This window comes from Mixophyes fleayi, chromosome 9 (assembly GCF_038048845.1).
Source record: "Mixophyes fleayi isolate aMixFle1 chromosome 9, aMixFle1.hap1, whole genome shotgun sequence".
Lineage (NCBI taxonomy): Eukaryota > Metazoa > Chordata > Amphibia > Anura > Limnodynastidae > Mixophyes > Mixophyes fleayi.
This window is the reverse complement of record NC_134410.1, coordinates 119303749-119326033: the sequence shown is the minus strand read 5'-3', so window position 1 is coordinate 119326033 and position 22285 is coordinate 119303749. Positions and strand designations below refer to the sequence as shown.

Genomic DNA, 22285 nt, shown 5'->3' with positions numbered 1-22285 from the left:
AAAGGGTCGCGAGAGTCACTAGCTAGAGGAGTAATTCCAAAGGACTCGAAAAGTGCGAATGTAGCCCCATTGCACAAAAGTGGTAGCAAGGAAGAGGCAGCAACTACCGACCACTGAGCCTTACATCAGTAGTAGGGAAATTGATGGAAACACTTTTAAAAGAAAGAGTTGTAGAATATCTCAAACCCAGCAACTTACAAGATCCCAAACAGCATGGATTTACTGGAGGAGATCATGTCAAACAAATCTTATTGACTTTATAGACTGGGTGACTAAAATAATACATCAAGGGGGTACGTAGATCTGGCTCATATAGACTTTAGTAAGGCTTTTGACACTGTCCCACATCACAGACTGTTAAATAAACTTGAAAGCTTGGGATTGGGTTCTTAGATGGTTGAAGGGATAAGATCTTGGTTGCAGGATATAAAACAGAGTTATAGTAAATGGAGAGCATTCACAGGAGGGAAAGGTTACCAGTGGAGTACCCCATGGATCTGTACTTGGACCAGTGCTTTATAATATCTTTATTGGTGACATTGTAAATGGTATCAAAGGGTAGGTATGCCTTTTTGTGGATGACACAAAGATATGCGGGAGAGGTAAAACAAAGGATTGATGATCTAGGTAGACTAGAGGAATGGTCAAGAGAGTGGCAACTACAGTTTAATGACAAACAATGCAAAATCATGCACTTGGGTCTCAAAAACCCAAAGGCTAAATATAGTATTAACAGCATTTTAATAGAAACTACTGAGGAAGAAAGGGATCTAGGAGTCACTAATGTAACAAAGCAATTAGATTAGGCAAGTCAGATGCCACTGTACAGGTCATTGGTACGGCCTCATCAAGAATACTATGTTCAGTTCTGGAGGCCATATCTCCACAAGGATATAAATACATTAGAGACTGTACAAAGAAGGGCAACTAACATGGTGCATGGTCTACAGCACAAAACTTACCTGGAAAGACTAAAAAAATCTTAATATGTATAGTTTAGAGCAGAGAAGGGAAAGGGGGGACATGATAGAAACTTTCAGATATATCAAGTGTTATAACAAGGTACAGGAGGGAAACATTCTAAAAAAGAAGAGAAGTATTAGAACACGAGGACATGCACTGAGACTGGAGGGAAGTAGGTTCAGAGGAAATTTCACAGAAAGGGTAGTGGATAAGTGGAATAGACTCCAATCAGAGGTGGTAGAGGCTAATACAGTAGAGCAATGTAAACATGCTTGGGATAGGCATAAGGATATCCTTACAAAAGAATGAAGGATCAAATAAGGGTTGAGGCTACCATAGATTAAAAAATGGGCAGACTAGACGGGCCAAGTGGTTCTTATCTGCCGTCAAATTCTGTGTTTCTATGTTTTTGAAGTCAGGTTTAGTTCTCGTACAACAGAAACGGAATGAACCGCAAACCACAATATGTGAGATTCTGGATGTATAAATGTATAGGACAATGTTCAATTACCAGAAGAAAATCTCTTTGTACCCTGCTTGTACCTCAGATGAGGCCCGATGCCTCATCAAAATAATTGCCCCTGTATGTGTTTGTATAATAAAATGTATATAATTTAATGTATATATTTATATTATATGTAATATATGGTTTGGAAGCAGTCACATGATAGGTAAGGTATCTGGATAACTGCACATTATATACAGGCCGCCATGCCTCACTTTTACAGGCAGTCTCTTCTCTTATTTTATGAGCGCAGTTTACAACAGCATTTTTAAGGGGGCGGCTGACCGCCAGTTTTAAGTGTGTTTTATTTCAAGCCCTAACACTTAGCACTAAGCCGGAAGCCCAGCCGGCTCTCTCTTTCAGCCATTTAACCTCCATTTACTAAGAAATAAAGCAAAATTGATGCTGATTTGGGTCTGCTCAGGGGATGCTTCTGATCCATAAAAGGCCTCTTTGCCTGCAATTTGCAGCGCCGGGCTGTCACATCGCAGAGGCGCAAGTCTGATAATGATAAAGCTTTATAGCTGGCCTGTTCGCATCTAACAGCAAAGTAATGTAACATTTTCATTTGGCTGCAATTAATGTTAATGTCTGCTATGAAAATTGTCATTAAATACCATTTTAAAATCCATTCAATTTGCATATGCAAACCCAATTTGCTATCAGGTGAAATATATACAACACTGCGTCTTATCGTTTAATCTTAAAGGCATTTTCCTGGCCTTGGCAGCTTTAAAACGGATTTCTCGGTTTGTTAACTGTGCGATTGCTGGAAAATCCAGCGGCGCAATGTATCCATCATTACAGCAGGGATACAGATAGGCTTTATACACCGATGATTCCTATTCATTGTTCCTCACTAAATGGAGATGTTGCCTATAGCAACCAAACAGATTCTAGTTGTTTATTTAGTACATTCTACAAAATGATAGCTTGAATCTGATTGGTTGCTACAGGCAACACCTCCACTTTTCAAACCCGCTGGAAAACTCGCAGCTTGATAAATTTACCCCCTGGTTTCTCTCGAAAAAACCCAGGGCGGGAACTATACCTAGAAACATACCTGCCTAATATTTCTTGTTTTCTCTGGCAGGTCCTGATTTTATGGTGGGCGGGCGTGGGCTTGTTGATTTGGCGTTTGGTCTATATAAATAGGAGCCTGGCGGTGTAGATAAGGAGTGTGGTTCATTTTTATCCTGATTTCCCCCCCGGAATGTTGGGAGAAGACACTAAGTTAAGTGAAATTAATATGTTAGAATAATTTTGCAAAATATTTATCACATTTTACTCTGTGTTACTCATGATCTGGCATTGCCCACCCATTTGGGTGACACTATATGACGTATGGGGCCTTCTTGAGTTGGCCGTTTGCAGTGTTCAGAGTTTGTATGTCCTGTACATACAAGACACACGGTTAGAACATACTTGCCAACTCTCCCTGAATGTCAGGGAGACTCCCTGAAATAGGGGTGATCTCCCTCACTCCCTGAAGAGTCTGGCATTCTCCCTGATGCTGAGCCCGTACAAGACGTGATTGGCTTCGCCATCTGTGGCATGATGACACAGTTCAGAAATTGTGTCCTATGTCCATGTATTGATGTCTATGGAGGTGGCCATTTTCATGGAGACCAAGATTTAATCAAAGACTGACAGGTAAGACAACATGACTTCAGTAATGGAGACAGAAATGTAAAAGACACTTCAGTCTCTAGAGATTGATTAGCTGCTTTTCTTTAACGCATAGTTGCCTACTCTCCCGGAATGTCCGGGAGACTCACGCAAAAATGATGTAATTCGTCAAGCCCTACTCCTGCACGCCCACCTCCCCCGGGATATCCCTGACGCCAACGAGAAAAAGTTGGCAAGTATGGGTTAGACCAGGTGAGTGACTGAAAGTTACTGTAAATGATGCAAAAAAAATCAAAGCTATAGACATCATAATTTGGGTAAATTGGAGATCCAGACAGGCCGAGTAGCCTGATCTCTTCCGGCATCATTGGGACCTGTTATGTGCAGTGGGAAGATGATAGAGCACATGGGCCGATAGACCTCATCTGTGATCACCTTCTGACCACTTGCCAACATGTTCGATAGTGATCCAATCTATTTAGATCTAGGAACTTTGTGCAAACATTTTGACAAGATAGTGTAGAAAGGAAAGGGAAAACAATCAACCTCATTGGACAATCTCAAGCTTTCTCCACCACTGCCCTGCAGCTTTGTCCTTCTATGCTCCACAGTAGTGTTAGCGGTTCTCCGTGTTTGCCAGCTCTGGCTCCGCAGCCCTGCTATCAGCTCTTCCTCAACTCCAGCCTGAGCTCTGCTCCGGGTCCAGGCAATGGAGATGGCTCAAAGCTTCAGAGCAAGAGCGCTGGCCATCCAGACTCCAGGTTCTCCTCCTCGTCTATTCCACTCCAACAACTGGTCACATGACTCCATACAACTCATTAAAAATGCAATGTTGACATTAAACATGGCTCAGGACAGAAAATTTGATATGAAGGAATAAGGAAAAAGCAAAGTAAGTAGTCAAGTAGCAACTGGATGTGGAAACCACAGCAACCAATCAGATTCTAGTTATTTTCGACAATGTACTAGATAAATGATAGAATCTGATTGGTCCACTTTTAGAAGGTTTAATTGAGCCGTGCCATGATCTTAAAATAAGTAAACCATACTTGATATTTTATATACATATTCAGCATATGACCAATTACATCAAACTAATACAAGATATGGTACGGTGTATTTTTTTGTAAGTAAGAAAGTATTGGAAAGTTCCTCTCTTAGTATTTTTTTCCCTTCTTATTTTGCTAAAACCTTTTCTGTGGTTTTGGAGTCATTTTGTCCTAACCTCTTGCTGCTCACACCTGGCTCGATGTTGTTTCAACTACAGTAAGTCGTCAACAAGGTCAATTTATAGTTGTAACTGTTCTCTTCCGTCTATTTCCCCCCTTGGGATAAACAGCCCACCTTCATGGGCTATTAGCTAAAGTGCAGAGCTGGGACTTAAAACGTATTAATGTTCAGTGTTTGCTCCAGTTTGACCCATAGACCTTTGAGTGCAATATTTGGTGATCTGCAGGGGGGAAAGTGAAGTACTTTGTAGGACGGGGTCCTGATGGGCGTTTATCTGGGCTGTGAGAAGCTTTTAAAAAGGCCACATACGAGCAAGACATATTTGGAACGGCGGGCGATGACAGCCGCGGGTTTATATTATCTTTGCAGTGTCCCATAATGTGAAATAAACAGGGAAAGTTAAATACAATTAGTAGATAAAAAGTTACTGAACTTTAACTGTAATAACTTTGAATGGTTTCTTTTTGGCCTTTTTTAAATAACACTTAAAATGGATAAGCTAATAAGTTGTATTGTCACCAATGAAAGCTTATTGGCGACAATAGAGCCACCTACTGTTGTGCACAAAGTATAATTGGCTCAGTGGTCAACACTTCTGCCTCTCACAGCAGTGAGGTCATGAGTTCGATTCCCGACCATGGCCTTATTTGTGTGGTGCTTCATCATCATCATCATTTATTTATATAGCGCTACAAATTCCGCAGCGCTGTACAGAAAATTAATTCACATCAGTCCCTGCCCCATTGGAGCTTACAGTCTAAATTCCCTAATATACACATACAGAGAGAGAGAGAGAGAGAGAGAGACTAGGGTCAATTTGATAGCAGTCAATTAACCTACTAGTATGTTTTTGGAGTGTGGGGGGAAACCGGAGCACCCGGAGGAAACCCACACAAACACCACACAGATAAGACCATGGTCGAGAATTGAACTCATGACCCCAGTGCTGTGAGGCAGAAGTGCTAACCACTGAGCCAACGTTCTAAGTGGTTTGTATGTTCTCCCCGCGTTTGGCTGGGTTTCCTCCAGTTGCTCCAGTTTCCTCCCACACTCCAAAACGCCCCAGAAATGGTCCTGAAATATCCTCCACCCAAAAGACCAGAACAAGTCAGAATGAATGTATCTCAAACTCTGAACTATCAGTACATTAATGCAGTAAAATATATATAGTTCATTGTAAAATTTCATAGCAAAAACGCTACAATAAAATAAACGTTATTTGAAACATTTTAAAATAAAAATATTACTGTTTAGAATATTTGCTTAATAATTGTGACCGATTCCAAGAGCAAATATGAATATTTCTGATGCCTTATTAACTATGACTATTCTTGAGTTTAATTATTGAGATATTCCACTAGTGCTATATGTTTGATGAGTCTTTGTAATGATTTTATGAAGTCAATACACTTTTCGTTGGATCTGGAAGTATACACAAATCCAAATTTTGGAATCTTACTCCAGAAAAAGTGCATTAGTTTGCAATAAAATATCTCATTTACAATGAAGATAATACATAGAATTTTATACGTCAGTTTTAAACAGACCCTTCTGTAGAACCGGGTCTCTTACCTGGTGGAGATCCCATAGGTCATGCCGGGGGGTAAGCGCAGTCCGTGATGTTTAGCGTGTCCTTCGGTAACAGGGCGCCAGATGTCGTGGGTGTTGCGGAATGTTTGATGTTCGGCCGCAGTGACCAGTCCGGACTTCACAGCTTCCCGGTTGAGGGCTACAAAGTCGCTCTCTAATTTTCTCTGGCGAGCTTTGGCCTCCACAGACCGCCAGTGACCTATGGCTGTTGATGAAAAGGAGCAAATATAAAATAATCCAAAACAGTAATTATACACTTTTAGGATCATTAAAGGTAAACAACACTTAAAAACAATATTCCACAGAAACCCCTCATCTCCTTAATTAGTAGAACCACCCCAAAGCTCTGGTGGATTGGGAGATATTCAGCACCAACCTGATGCTGTCAGTCTGGAGTAGTTCCAAGTCAACTGCAGGCACCGAATGTTGGTCGACAGAGTGAGCGGATGCAGCAGTCGTCCAATCAGCTGTGATTACATTCCACGCCAAGTGTTTACTTTAGAACTTCTCCAGACTGTTGGCATGAGCAGACAATCAGTTGAAGCGCTAGAGCTGGTGCTCCCAATGAGAGCTTTGGCAAAGATCACCTCCCCCGCGGTTAGAGTACAGAGTTACAAGCGTGGAATATAATACAGAAATGCAAGTTGCTCAATCAATTTATAGGTTCACAGCAGGTGCCTGGAAGGGAGGGGTTAAGTGTAAAAGGAGAAAATACAGATACAATTCCCCAGCACCCTGCTGTGAACCAGTAAATGAGCCGCTATTCTACTTGTACATAAAATACAGAATTCTAAGTTACAATTTGCAAATGTATGATAAGCCACCCATCCAGTCAAGGTGCATCTGCTAATAGGGTGGTCCTGACTTTAAACAATGAGTGTCCCTATATACTGGGTCATTCATTCATGTGTTTTTAAATTAAGCGCTAACAGAGCAAGAGGTACCCCAGGGGCCTCCAAATGGCAATAGAGCACCAGCACTCCCCATCAGCTACTGATACCAAACATGACTCTCAAATAACAATACAAAAGGTGGGGTTATATCATATTATCCTTCCATAGTATACTGTACTACGTACAGGAGGTATGAGAGGTCCGTGTAGCCCATACCTCATTTAATGTCTATAAGTGTATACTAAGCACCGCCTATTATTAAATATGGAGACTATTTTGTTTTGTGAACTCTCTCTCTCATAACAATCTCATACCTTCAGCCACTCCTCCGTCCTTCAGGAAACTATTTTGCCCATAGGTAAAGTTTGGTCCAGGTAAAGAGTAGCATTTCCTCATGGACTTTCCAAGTTCCGCCTAAAGAGACAAATTAATATACACCGACTTTAATTACAATCATATTTCATTCAAAATTAATATAACACGTACTTTGGTTAGAATGTTTAGGTAAGCTTCCTTGTTGTGTTGTTTTTTGCTTATTATTCAGAAAAACAAACAGCATAGTTGCCTTTTAGAGATTTGGCTTAGAAAATTTGGACCATGGAAAAGACCCTATTTTCAATAATGACCATCAGGTGCAATGCAAATACTTAGAAAGACAATACTTGCTTCCACAGATTGAAAAAGAGATTTCTCATTGTGAAACGCGCCGTAGAGGCCTTCCTGATCGATCGGGCCTGGTGTTTGCAGTGACGGAGAGCAGCTTTAGTCAGCCGTTATATAAATATGCTTAGTCGTGGCCACGACTAAGCATATCCAGCGAAACGCGCGTCGGTGTTTCACTGGATGCTTTTTGCCTATTGCTTTAATTTTGAATGGAGGTCTTTCCCATGGACTTGTGAATTTGCTCAATTAAGCCCAGAGTTAGTGGAGCAGTGTTGAGGTAGTCAGCAATACACCCCCCATAATTTGATTAAGCCGGGTGCTGTTCCTCCACTTGATTAACAACAATAGCCACACATCATTTAGTTTGGTGGTTTATGATTATCCAGATAGAAAGGCTGTCTGGTTTTGTATCAGGATTTTTCTCCACTACTCTATATACAATTGAAGGAGGCTTATTATAGCGGTTATCCATCCATGATTCTCCTTTATTATATATAGCTAGGCATGCATCCAGTTAGTTTTAATTATACATTGGTTTTAACTTTTGATATTTTATATATCTCGCTGTTATATACAGAGGAACAAGCTCTGTGGGTCCTTGAGCTCCCCCAATATTTGTGTTGCCCATATTTGCTCACTCTCCCGGAATTCTAGGAGACTCCCGAATTCCGCGTTGGTCTCCCAGACTCCCGGGAGAGCAGGCCATTCTCCCGAATCCTGTCCAAGATGGGAGCCTCCATTGCATCATTTTGGCCCTGTCCTCCGCATCAAAATGAGCCTTTCTCCTTAATGACGAGATTAGCCCTAACCTTCTCTGTCCTCACACTTCACCTCCCTTCTGGGATCTCCTGGAGGGAAAGATTAATAAGTTGATAAGTAAGGTGTTTCCACTGCCACTAACCATCATCATTTATTTATATAGCGCCACCAATTATGCAGCGCTGTAGAGAATATTTGTCACTCACATCAGTCCCTGCCCCATTGGAGCTTACAGTCTAAATTAACACACACACACACACACACACACGGATCAATTTTTATAGCAGACAATTAACCTACTAGTATGTTTTTGGAGTGTGGGAGAATACCAGAGCACCTGGAGGAAATCCGCACACACACGGGGAGAACATACAAACTCCACACAGATAAGTCCATAGTCGTGGGCAGAGGTGCTAACCACTGAGCCACCATGCTGCCCATAACCATTTTTCTACATGCCATTTTTCAGTCAAGGCGGGTGGATACATAACACAATAGGGATTGTAGTGCTACAAGATCCAACCAAACAAAATCACCTGTCACGGTCTTAGTTGCTCTGGCTTGATGGCCATGAAAACGATTTTCAAATGTTGAAAACTCTGAAATAGGCATTTATATTATTTATATTAGTTGGAGCCTCCATTTTGTTTTTCTGAGGTAAAATGAAGTAGGATTTATTTCCAAACTTTGTTGCTTTATTTAAATTGTAACTACGACAACATTACAAATGAAACAGTAATACAGTAATCTTATTTGGTTGAACTGCACCTTAGAACAACATTACTATATAAAATATTTGTCACTTCACTGGTTATTACTTTTTCAAATAATTAAAGTAATGTGTTTGATTAGTTAACTTGTCAGGACATCATTTTTGTGACAAATCAACTATTATTAAATAAAATGTATTTGAAAACAACAATTGTTTTGAATGAAAATGTAAAATGTATGCTAAACATATATTTAACAGGATTGTATTAGTGCTAGGCAATATAGCTTTATACAATATTAATAAGGCATGACCAACATTCATGAGGTGCTGGTTTTGACAGATTAGCGTTTCAAAACCATTGGTTCCGCCCACAAAATGGCTGCCAAACTAGTGTTTTAAAATGGCGCTTGAGGACCCGAATCATCATCAAAATATGTATTTAGTAAATAACTAAAACACCATTTTAAAAACAATTTTTTTCTTGTTAGTCTTGGTTATATATCATTTTATTAGCCGAGGTAAACCAATTTATTGTTAGGCATTACTGTTAAAAAGTAAATAATGATACTCTATGCGTTCGGGAAAGGCAACAAGGGAGAACCAAGGAACGCGTATAAAGTTACCTACTGATTCAGGCTTATCGTGATATATAATAGTCTAACATGCACTGAGGTTTGTTTAACAGTTATCTGCAAGTAATGGAAATTACCCAGGGTCCTGAGAGACAAAATCCTTTAATTAAATTTGCCTTTCCTGATAGATTTCCCCTGGGTTCTGAAGAATTTCCCTTCCCCATTTCCTATGGATAAATTATGGTAAGTTAGAAATAAGTAAAAAAATAAAGTATATCTTGAGAAAGTTATCTCGCCGCTTTAGGAGTCGCGCGCTGAATACGAAAGCGTTCCAGGAAGTCAATAGCTAGAGTGGATTATTACTAACCGTGGAGAATGGAGATATAGAAAGAGGTAGGCGTGACTTCATGACGCCATTTGCGTAAGTAGGCGGGGCAAGCCACATGAGAACGATAATTTAATCATCACGCCTTGCCCGTTCAGAGCTTACTTGGCTGAATGCGGCTTGATTATGTCATTTGCATAATCAAGTGGGCGGGGCAAGGTGTAGGACGATGGTAATTTTGTCACCAAGCCCCTGGCCACTTAGTTGTCACTGAGGTGGGTGGGGCTTGAAGACGCAAGTTGTGTCACACGCCTAAAAGTACCTTGCAGGCAGGCGAGTGCCCCAGGAGAATTACCTGCGGAGGATCCGGGCGAGTAGGCAAGTATGCTTCAAAGTCAGTCAATTATCACGTTAGTGTATCTGGATGGAGCAAATGAAAATGGCATCCCATTAAATGTAATGGATGACCTCCAGCACCTCTGAGAATATAGAAGAAGTCATTTGGAGGGATGAAATTGCTCTGTGGTTACCCACTAAAAAAGTATCAGCTGCTAAATGTACAAGCTGCGTCCTGTGAAGTTAATATCAATATCTTGTCCTGCAAAATTAAATACATACTTGCCAACTTTTCCTCATTGGCTTCAGGGAGATCCCGGGGGAGGTGGGCGTGCGGGGGCAGGGCTTGAGAAATCGCATAGTTTTGGCCCCACCCCTAAATGATTGTCACAATTTCAACCAATTACAGCAGGGGACGGAGCTAAGATGACACGATATTTGCGTCATTAAGCCCCGCCCTCACCACTTATCTACTGCCGGGGCGAGAACCGGGTGGTTACCTTGCTTTCCCGGGAGGTCTCCCAGAAATGCGGAACTCTACCAGAATGTCTGCAACTATGTATTAAAGAAAAACAGCTAATAAATCTCTAGAGACTGAAGTGTGTTACATTTCTGTCTCCATTACTGAAGTCATGTTGTCTTACCTGTCAGTCTCTGATTAAATCTTGGTCTCCATGAAAATGGCCACCTCTATAGGCATCAATACATGGACATAGGACAAAATTTCTGAACTGTGTCATCATGCCACAGATGGCGAAGCCAACCACGTCTTGTACTGCCTCAGCATCAGGGAGAATGCCAGACTCTACACTGAGTGAGGGAGATCACCCCTATTTCAGGGAGTCTCCCTGACATTCAGGGAGAGTTGGCAAGTATGCTCTAAATATCATACTTGCATGTGGGAGTGGATTAAGGCACATTTAAGCACCTAAGGCAGTCTTGGCTAACCTGCGACACTCCAGGTGTTGTGAAACTACAAGTCCCAGCATGCTTTGCCAATATATAGCAGCTTATTAAAAGGTATGCTGGGACTTGTAGTTTCACAACACCTGGAGTGTCACAGGTTAGCCAACACTGACCTAAGAGTAGATTTATTAAACCTTCTAAATGGAAGAGTGGAGGTTTTAGCAGATTTTAGCTCTCATTTTCTAAAATGTAATAAATAAAGGATAGCTAGAAGCTGATTGGTTGCTATGGGCAACACCTCCACTTTTCCTTTTAGGAGGTTTTGCAAATCTAATCCATAACCTGAATTTAGCAATGAATGTGGAAATGTGACCAGCTCTGCCATTCAATACCAGTACCCCCACCCCCCCATCCTGACCCACACTAATACCTTGCTCTGTTTCTGCAGTCTTGTAAAGGGCCCGTTATATATCTATATCCCAAAACAAGATTGTAGTCATATTATAAATACAAAAAGGTCATAAAAGGCAACAACTGATTTATATCATAGGCAGTACCAGTGCTCCATTTTAGCTCACCCCCCAATCACCACAAAAGCACACTCAATGCTATTACCTCCATGTATACCACCCTCATAGTTGTACTGAACAGTAAAGTGGATATAAGGCCATCTCTCCAACACACATAAAAAAATTCTTTTTAAAAGTAAAGGATATTTGGCTTGTTACAACATAACACAGCCTGCGCATCGTTGTAAACTAAGTACATTTTCTGACATGAAAAAAAATAAGAGATCAGTAAAAATATGACATGTATTAAGGAACCTACAGGTTCATCTATTCTGCACTTTGTGTGTGTGTGGGGGGGGGGGGGGGCTGTTTTTATGCATTTATCTTTATATGTTCAATCTAAATCCTAATCTTTAAATCTGTACTATATTACTCCCCATCACAACTGAACATTTGATGGATCCATTACCCTTTCCGCAAAACAATTATTCTGTACGTTACATTTATGTCTTCCTTCATCCAATTTCAGTGTCACTATGTTCTAGAAAGTCTCCTGTTTTTAAAAATACAGTTTTCCTGAACACTATTCTAAATCAGATACATTTAAAGGTTTCCATCACATCACCTCTGTCTCTACTCTCCTCTATTCAGCTCTCAAATCCCTTCCTAAGAAGTGTTTTTCTGCAGTCCATGCACCATTACAGTAGCCCTTCTCTGATTTTTTTTATTTCTACTTTATTAATGTGTTGTTTTTGGGATAGCACCTCCAAAAGTATACACAGTACTAGGCGCTAGTTTTTACCTGCAAAAAAAGGAATTGTAGTTGACCGTTTACAAATTACAAGACGACAAGAATGAAAAAGGTCTTAAAGAACGAGAAGCACGAGGAGAGCAGATACACTTACTAGCTAAGTAGCCGGACACATGCTTTTTGTTTAGTACTTAACTTTTTCTCACCATTTTAGATCTTGTTTCAGGAGCTCAGTAACTTTTACAAAAAAAAGCGTAAGATTTGTGAAGATGCCGATACACAATAAGATCAAATAATACCGATATAATAGACCTGCAAACTTGGTCCATGTTTTAAACATCTGGGGGGGTGAGCACATGAAATTCCCTAGGAATTACTGAAAATCCCTCATCAATTAAAGGGACATATAGAACGAATATTCTCTGTACTGGCATTTACAGGCTTAAAAAAAAAAAGAAGAAGCAAACGAACACGGTAACAAGAGAAGACAATAATCAACCTCTTCTTTTTATTTAGTCTTCAAATGAACTGCCTTTGTCTGAGGATGCGAGATGCCTGTAGGATTAACAGGGATCAGTTGGTTGTGGTGTTTGCTGATCATCTCCATGGCAAAGTCATCAGGGGTTTGGCATTGTCCCACAGCCATACGGATGCACGGAGATGTGCCCTTGCCTACGTCAGATTTCTTTCATGTGGATGGCTCGCAAGCTTCAGTGGCCAAATTGATGGAGATTTGCGGGCTGCGGATCCAAGGATGAATTAATAATGGATTGAATAAGTTTAATGAGTGAACCTCCGAAGACTTGGATGTCAACCTTTGATGTTGTTCGCCATTGAGTGAGACTCGGTGTAAATGAGTGCGACTTCACAAATCTGCATCCAGCAATCCCCAGACTCCGTCCCATTCATGGTCTGATGAGTCCTTCTGGCCTAATTTATAATTCATAAAATGTATTCAGATCTTTCACAAAATTCTACCTAGGAGACCACAACATTCTATAGGTGCCAAATAATATATTACTGCACATTCTGCATGGACATAAAAGTCTGTGTGCCTTTCTCATCTCAGTTACTTTGAAAACGATGGCGCTATTTACAAAACAACAATAATAATAATAATAATAATGATATTGATCGTTCGCTGTGTATACCAGTTGTCCTTACTGTTGTTTCTAAACAGGGTATTAAGCTTAGCCATTTGCTGGTGAATGTTAACGCTTTCACTGCCTTGAATTTAGTAAGCATTGAAGCAAATGACTTCCTGCGTCTCAGTTTTCCAATGATAATTATATGGTTTTGTCAGTGGTAATCTAACCTGAAAATCTCAGCGAATTCTGATAGATCAAGATGAATTGGTTTGCTGTATAATAATTGAGATTTCCACACCATACTTCTAAAGCCATACAGGGTCAATGGCAGCCAGGTTAGATGGGACTGCTTTACTCAAGCAATCCCATGAAAAAAGGGGTGTTATTTTAACATAAATCACTGTGGCAGGCTATAAGAAAAAAGTTGGCACTCACCAATTTTCCATGTATTTTTCAGGCTGCTATTAATGATTTATGATTCATGGCAACCACAGTCACATGACACGTGATGTAGTGAGCAGAGAGGCTTTGGAATGCTCCTCTGAGCGCTCTCTGCACTGTGACATCCTCCTTCTCTCCCCTCTGCCATAGGACATGCTTAGAGTCTGAGCCTGTGTAGCAGACTGACTGTGTCTGGCAGCCATTTTTGTTTGCCAACCAGAGAACTTTTGAAAAGGAGATAATGATTTATAGAAGGGTAGCTAAGAAAAATGACTAAAAACGCATGCTTAAAAAAAAAAAGTACTTATCTTGCTATTTAAAGAAAAAAAAATGTTCTATGTGGGATTACTTTTTTAAATCATCTTTTGCATACTTTATATATATCTCTACTTCTGTTGAGGACAAGAGAGTGGATGCCTTGGCCTGTCAACTTAAGAACAATGATCATTTGTAATTACTGCAACACTACATTTCTATAGTGTATTTTAAGCTCATGACTTTACTCAGAGTTGAGGGTTAAGGCTGTTTACACACAAGCATTAAGAAAACGCCAGTGGCACAGGGGGCGTGTGGAGTAAACGGTACATGCAGCGCCTACAAGATGCTGTCGCAGTGGGTAGGAGGCCTTAGGAATGGGGCTAGGGCAGTGTTGGCTAACCTGTGACACTCCAGGTGTTGTGAAACTACAAGTCCCAGCATGCTTTGCCAATATATAGCAGCTTATTGCTGGAAGGGTATGCTGGGACTTGTAGTTTCACAACACCTGGAGTGTCACAGATTAGCCAACACTAGGCTAGGGTTACATTGTTTTTTTTTGTGCTAAGCATCATGGGCTGCACCAGTGGTTGAACTACCATTGGTGCGGCAGATGCCATGCACCGGGCCCATTAAGATAATGGGTTGGGGGGCCTTGGTTCCCTCCTCACCGGCTCCCTGCACCGGGGCCCACAGCTTGCTAGCTCCGCCTCTGGGCTGCACTCTCAGAAATACTGGTTCAGCCCACAAAATGGCTGCTTCAGTGATGTCACTGGTTCTCATCAATTTTGGTTCAGATCCAGTAGGGCGTGACCAGGGCCAGACTAGGACTAAAAATCAGCCCTGACATTGAGTACACACAGGCCCATCTGACAGGCAGCGTAAGCATAAATCGGTCACAGAGGCTCAGCCAGCCCACCACGATACCGGCCCATTGGACATTTGCCAGAACTTACAAATGGCCGGTCCGGCTCTGGTTGTGACCTATAAATGCTATATATTTTTTTTTACTGCCGAGAGGAAGGTGGGATGAAAAACGTTGGTAAATGTATATATATTTTATTATGATAGCATTTGGCATTTCTGATTGAATATGCCAGATGACTATACTCTAGATTTGAATGATAGATTAATTTAAAAGTTATGTGTTAGATATACAGAACAGACCAATGGGCCTTGTCAGTCCCGGCAGCCTCAGCCTCAGCCTCCCCTGCATATTGTAGTCTCTCTGACGGAGATATTTGGCTGGAATACAGAGCAGCTTGACAGCTGTCTCCATCAGTACATGGCTTCATTAAACCTCGTTAAGATGTCATCTCAGCGCCTTGTTTCCCTGCCTCTCAGCCCTAATTAAAACTTGCTACCTCTTCCAGCCGTTCCGTATTTTCTCTAGGCACCGTCTGGAAATGATATCGCTTTTTTATCACCCCGGATCTAAATAAATGGCGGCCTACTTACATTTTTGGTTTATGGAGCCTGTTCGAAAAATATAGTAGAGATTCCTTATAAACAGTCAAATTATGCAAATTATATAGGCAGATTATTGCCAGGCTGGGACAATGGGGTTTATTTAACTATCCCAGCATTCATTCCTCATAAAAACCGCCTCCGATTGCAAAATTACTAACGTACCACCAGAGGTACTGAAACTAAGTATGTTGGTCTTTAAACCTGTACCACCCAGAACCTCAATTTGTTGTGAACCCCTTTTTTTTTACTAATAATTAAATAATAATTTAGTTACTAATCTGGACATTTGCACAGCATAGCTCTGTTCCAACTTTTTATTTTCAGATATAGACACCACTTTGATTAACACATTTACAATATTTGAACATATTTAATAAAAAAAAAAAAGCTAAAATGTTAAAAACAAAACAAAACAGATTGTTAGAGCCTGGATCCTCAGTACAAGATATGACCCCACATCCCCCACTGCTAATAACAGAAACATCAGACATTTTGTCTGTGCTGCTTTATTCTGCAAAGCAAGGAATGTCCCCAAAAATCTGCTCTCCATCCATTTATTTCATTTTAATAGTCTTGCTCAGTGAAACGAAGTTGATTTTTTTGCTCAGGTCTGCAAAACTTGATGTACCCATGCGCCTAGTCCGAACGCCTCACCAACTCCACCCAAATCCTGTGGCGGGAGGAGAGGTACAAATCAAACGTCTTCCGTTATTCCTCTCTCTCAGTAAAGGTTTATTTTTTAAGGAAAGATTATTGGTGTGAAGCACTTATAAATTTGTGTTTGTACTTGTTCCCCAACATCCTTTTTTCATGATTCTGGCATTTTAAATGTCACTCTACTCTACTTCTCAGATTCTGCGTTTCCCTGTCCTCGGTTGATCCTCGGGTTCTGTCTTTCCTGCTCTATGGTGATCCTCGGGTTCTGTCTTTCCTGCTCTATGGTGATTCTCTGGTTCTGTATTTCCTGCTTTATGGTGATCCTCGGGTTCTGTCTTTCCTGCTCTATGGTGATCCTCGGGTTCTGTCATTCCTGCTCTATGGTGAGTCTCTGGTTCTGTATTTCCTGCTCTATGGTGATCCTCGGGTTCTGTCTTTCCTGCTCTATGGTGATCCTCGGGTTCTGTCATTCCTGCTCTATGGTGATCCTCGGGTTCTGTCTTTCCTGCTCTATGGTGATTCTCTGGTTCTGTATTTCCTGCTCTATGGTGATCCTCGGGTTCTGTCTTTCCTGCTCTATGGTGATCCTCGGGTTCTGTCATTCCTGCTCTATGGTGATCCTCGGGTTCTGTCTTTCCTGCTCTATGGTGATTCTCTGGTTCTGTATTTCCTGCTTTATGGTGATCCTCGGGTTCTTTCTTTCCTGCTCCATGGTGAGCCTCGGGTTTTTTTTTTCCTGCTCTATGGTGATTCTCCGGTTCTGTCTTTCCTGCTCTATGGTGATTCTCCAGTTCTGTGTTTCCTGCTCTATGGTGATCCTCGGGTTCTGTATTTCCTGCTCTATGGTGATTCTCCGGTTCTGTCTTTCCTGCTCTATGGTGATCCTCGGGTTCTTTCTTTCCTGCTCTATGGTGAGTCTCAGGTTCTGTCTTTCCTGCTCTATGGTGATCCTCGGGTTCTGTCTTTCCTGCTCTATGGTGATCCTCGGATTCTGTCTTTCCTGCTCTATGGTGATCCTCGGGTTCTGTCTTTCCTGCTCTATGGTGATTCTCCGGTTCTGTCTTTCCTGCTCTATGGTGATTCTCCGGTTCTGTCTTTCCTGCTCTATGGTGATCCTCGGGTTCTGTCTTTCCTGCTCTATGGTGATCCTCGGGTTCTGTATTTCCTGCTCTATGGTGATTCTCCGGTTCTGTCTTTCCTGCTCTATGGTGATTCTCAGGTTCTGTATTTCCTACTCTATGGTGATCCTTGGGTTATTTCCTGCTCTATGGTGATTCTCAGGTTATTTCCTGTTCTATGGGGATTCTCAGTCTCCGTATTCCCTGCCTTAGGGTGACATTTAGGTGCTGTGTTTCCTGCCCTATGGTGATTTGCTGGTTCTGTGTTTCCTGCACAATAATGGGCTTTGATAATGTAATTTCTAGTAAGAAGTATAGGCCTGATGTGGCCCAGCCATTCCTTCTCCAGCGACAGCTTGAATTCAAGACCTAATTTGCATTTACATGATCTTGCTGCGCAGCTTATGAGATGGGGAGATTTATTTTCCACTTAGCCTGAAGTTTGATTACTCCTAGAATTCAATGAGATACAAAACATGTGCGGATGGCACAGGCGGGGTGAGGAGAGGGGCAGTAACTCAGAGGGAGAGATAGTGGGAAGTCTGGAGTTTACCAATTTACTGCCAGGTGGGCTGGGGATGTACAGTATCTTTATCTGTCTGATTTGTAAAGAAATAAAACCAGTGTAAGCTGGGAATGACTGATCCCTTCCTATGTAACAATGGAATTGATCTTGACAGTTCAGGTTTAGAATTCTAGTATGAAACTTTTATAAATTATATTTTTCTGATAGGGATGTAACAATCAAAGTAAGATTTTTGTTATATAAAATATAGTTTCACTTTGCAGTTTATTTAATTCAAAGAATATTCATGGATTTTATTATACTCATTCTTTTGCTTAGACTTTTTAATGATGTGTAGTACACTCTGTTAGCCTACAGATGTCACTGTTCCAATTGTTGCTCATAGAAGGCATTTGGTCGACTACTAGAACGGTCCATATTAAAGAACGCTTAAATGTATGAGCATGTTTCAGGACCATCAAACTTCCTATTATTATTATTATTATCATAGATTTGTAAGGCGCCACAGTGCTCCGCAGCGACGTACAGTAGGGAAAACTGTACATACATAAAACAGGGACATACAAGGTAGACAAAATGAATAGAGACATAAAAACAAAGGGTATGGAGGACCCTGCTCATTAGAGAGCTTACATTCTAAGTGGGAGAGGGCACAGCTGAAACAAGAGGAGCTAGTCTGGCTTAGAGTGGAGATTGGGACAGTTGCGATGGTTCATTAGTGTGTATAGTGTTATTGACTATAAGGTCACCTCTAAAAGAGATGGGTTTTCAAAGACCGTCTAAAGATTTGAAAGCTGTGGGAAAGTCTGATTGGGCGTGGTAGGGAATTCCATAAGTGGGGAGCAGCACGGGAGAAGTCTTGTAGGCGGGAGTGAGAGGTGGTTACCAGAGATGAGACAAGGCGTTTAGAAGTCTACTGAAGAATAAAGATGGCAGTTTTTGTTGGACAGGGTATAGTCATGCAAACCTAAAAATAATGCCCTTATAAACAATATTTTTATTGGGAAAGTCTCCGTACATGCATAAATATTTTTATTGAGCCATTAACATCATTTGCCTAATATTCTCACGGCACACGTACAGAGTAAATTGGCACATTCTCCCTGGAGCAGGTAGCTGCATCTTATAATGGCATTTGAAGATTTCACTAGGCGTCCTGTATTCTGCTTTTCATTAATACCAGGTCATCAATAAAAGGCTAGATCAAATTAAATCTTTAGCGCGATTCATTACATTAGCTCAGCTTATGAGGAGCAGTTTATGAATTAGTCTGTTATGAAAGCAAAATCCTAAAAGTTCTTTATGTTTGCAAGAAATTTATATATATATATATATATATATATATATATATATATATATATATATAATTTAGCTGGTGTTATGGAAAATGTAAGTGAATGGCATTTGATAGCTTGACAATGAAGGCAGTAGGAGAAGCAGTGGCATGGCAAACCATCACTTTGACCACTGTGTATACATACACATATGTTACAGAGAAACTAATAATCAAGTTGTTTTACAGTGACTACAGTCATCTTGGCATTAATAACCAAAAAACACATTAGAGAGAAATTTGACTACACACATACACTGTAAAATGTTCAACAGCTAGATAAACAGCATAGACCTTTGTAGGGCAGCACGGTGGCTCAGTGGTTTGCATTTCTGCCTTACAGCACTGGGCTCATGAGTTCAATTCCCGACCATGGCCTTATCCGTGAGGAGTTTGTATGTTCTCCCTGTGATTGCGTGGGTTTCCTCCCACACTCCAAAAACATACTAGTAGGTTAATTGGCGGCTATCAAAATTGACCCTAGTCTGTGTCTGTCTGTGTGTATGTTAGGGAATTTAGACTGTAAGCTCCAATGGGGCAGGGACAGATGTGAGTGAGTTCTCTGTACAGCGCTGCGGAATTAGTGGCGCTATATAAATAGATGATGATGAACATGATGATGATACCGTGTAGAACAACTATACGAGTGGTGTGACTACAAGAAGTTCACAATATTAAATGTACAGTTTCCCTTTACAAGGCAGTGCCGCTTTAAATTTAAACGCCGAAGACGCCGAACTCGCGGGTGTTGAAGAACCCGGAGCTTAATACATTTACCCCCTATTGTTCATTAGGCCGCAGTGAAGCCCCAAACCATAATTCCTAATGGTTGAAATTTGTTTAATTTATTGGAATGCGTGTATTGTCTTTATTCCAAACAACATTTCTCCTTTAAGCCAAAAGGTTCTATGACCCCTTGGTCCACAGCACGTTCACTCGGGTGTCTTCTGGATCTTTGGTAAACGAAATGGGTGGTAATGTGTTTCATGAATTTCTTGTGGTCATAAACGCAGACATGGGGAATTCAAGAAAGATCTTCTGATCCTTCCCTGCTACCACGGAGCACGGTACACGCAGTCATGACAATTTGTTAAATGCCATTCCTGGATACGGTAATATTGGTGCTAAATGTTCTCCATAGGAACACTATAATAGTCATGTATTGAAGGTTTTGCCACAATGTTTTGCTGCGACCTTCAAATCATCCTAGCCCCATGGTCACCTTATCATAATCCTAAGAAATGGTATGGTTTTATGTGGAACATCTTAAATATCTCCTAGACATTAGTCGCATCCACCAAGGTTCCCGTTTTACCCAACGGTCCCACACTGCAATTCTCTTTTCTGTTCCCGCTCAACCTATTTGAGTCAAGCTGAGCAGATGTGTCACACTCCGGACTGGTTTACCATGTCCTCCCTTCTGCCTTCATTCATTCTACTGGCTGATTGCCAGCTAGCTCCCTCTATTTAAAGCACCTCCTACCTTCTTTCTGGGCCAGATCTTCATGTCTCCCTACCTGTAAGGACCTTCTTACCTCTGGTTTATATCAGTTACCTGCGCTCCAGGGATTTCCTGCAGACCATTGCGCTGCCTATTGATCCTGCACCAGGGCTTTCAGTTCTTCAGGACCTCAGCACTATTCTCTGCAGACCATTTATGCCCGTGACTCTCTGACTCGTTGCCTCAATTACGTGGCATCTAGGAATCTCCTGCAGATCATTGCACCTCCTCCTTCTCCTGTTTACCACTCCTGCCCACTGACCTCTCTCCTTAGCCTTTGGGCTCTGCTAGGTCTCGCTCATCACTTACTAAGAGGGCCGCAACATTCGGTCTGGAAACCGGATCCCTGGCGCAAACCTCCCTCTCAGTTAAACTCTGCGCCTCTTTGTGGGTAGTATCTAGCCAAGTAGACCCCAAGGATCCTTCAGACCCTGAACTTGTGACAAGAGGTCACTGCTTGCTACCCACTAACCTGGAAACAAACAGGCCAAGCAGGGAGACTGGAGTGCAGGGCGGGAATGTTAGACCCACCAGGGACACCAACGGATCCAGTGAACAGAGTATGGAAGGCAAGTAAGGCTGAGTACACGCACTACCAATTTTCACCTGATTATCAGGCCAATCACATAAGAAACTACTGTTTGGCCCGATATTGCGTTAGTGTGTGTACTCCAACGATGAACGATTATCGTTCCAAAGCATATCGTATCGTTTGATTTTATAAAAGGACTAAAAATCTCGGTCAACGATGGAACAATGTTTTTCCAATTCTACGGTGTGTGAGCACTCAGGACCGGTAGTGTCCATAGATCTCTATGGAGTGTGCAGAGTCAGGATCTTTTCAGCCAATGGTTATGACAGATGAAGAGCACAGATCTGACTGTAAATCTTGTGAAAAGTGTATAGTCTGTATACATGAATGAACATGTTGATTGGGACTTTCAATCACTGGTAAAACAGTTAACAATATCACATTGGGAGAAATTTTCTTTAGTGTGTACCCAGCCTTAGCCTTTGTTTTTTAATCTCACCCAAAACTATATTTTTATGTTTAGGCGGAGTTATCCTTTAAATGACCTCCTTATAAAGATAATTATTCTAGAGGATAACGTACTTTTTACAACAAAGACTTTCAATGTTGGTTCAATGTTTTAAACAAGTAACGTTTGTCTGCTTCTGTCATCAGATATTGTTTGTTTATTCAATAAAACTGCGCTACCAGTCCCCCTGAATATGTGGCAACTCGACCCAGATTTAGACAGTATTCAGATCACATCTAGGTTAAATTAACGGAACACAAATAATTGTAAATGTTTCATTAACGGTTTCCTACCACCTAATAATTAAACTTGTAGCTAGGACGGGTGCAGAGGGAATCGACAGCAGTTTGTCAAACGTGAAAGGCTAGCCAGCTCCTTTGTAAAATCATCCCCTTTACTCACGCGGCTGAACCAACCCGCACAGGTGACAAAAGTGCCATTTGTCAGACACCTGTCCACCGTCCTCTAAACCACAGTCACAGACTTGTGCCAGTCACTCATTAAGCACCTCCT

The 22285-nt window shown here is 41.3% G+C and overlaps 1 protein-coding gene across 5 annotated transcripts in view; it reads right to left on the bottom strand.

Moving 5' to 3' along the window:
• The window catches only part of CFAP77 (cilia and flagella associated protein 77), a 155968-nt gene that overhangs the window by 35593 nt on the left and 98090 nt on the right, over window positions 1-22285 (bottom strand). For all 5 annotated transcript variants that reach the window (XM_075185289.1, XM_075185286.1, XM_075185291.1 and 2 more), the window contains exons 2-3: window positions 7125-7224; window positions 5900-6122 (exon numbers count right to left, since the gene is read on the bottom strand). In XM_075185289.1, the coding sequence (XP_075041390.1) occupies window positions 5900-6122; window positions 7125-7206 (305 nt within the window). In that variant the 5' untranslated portion in view covers window positions 7207-7224. The remainder of the gene's footprint in view (window positions 1-5899; window positions 6123-7124; window positions 7225-22285) is intronic.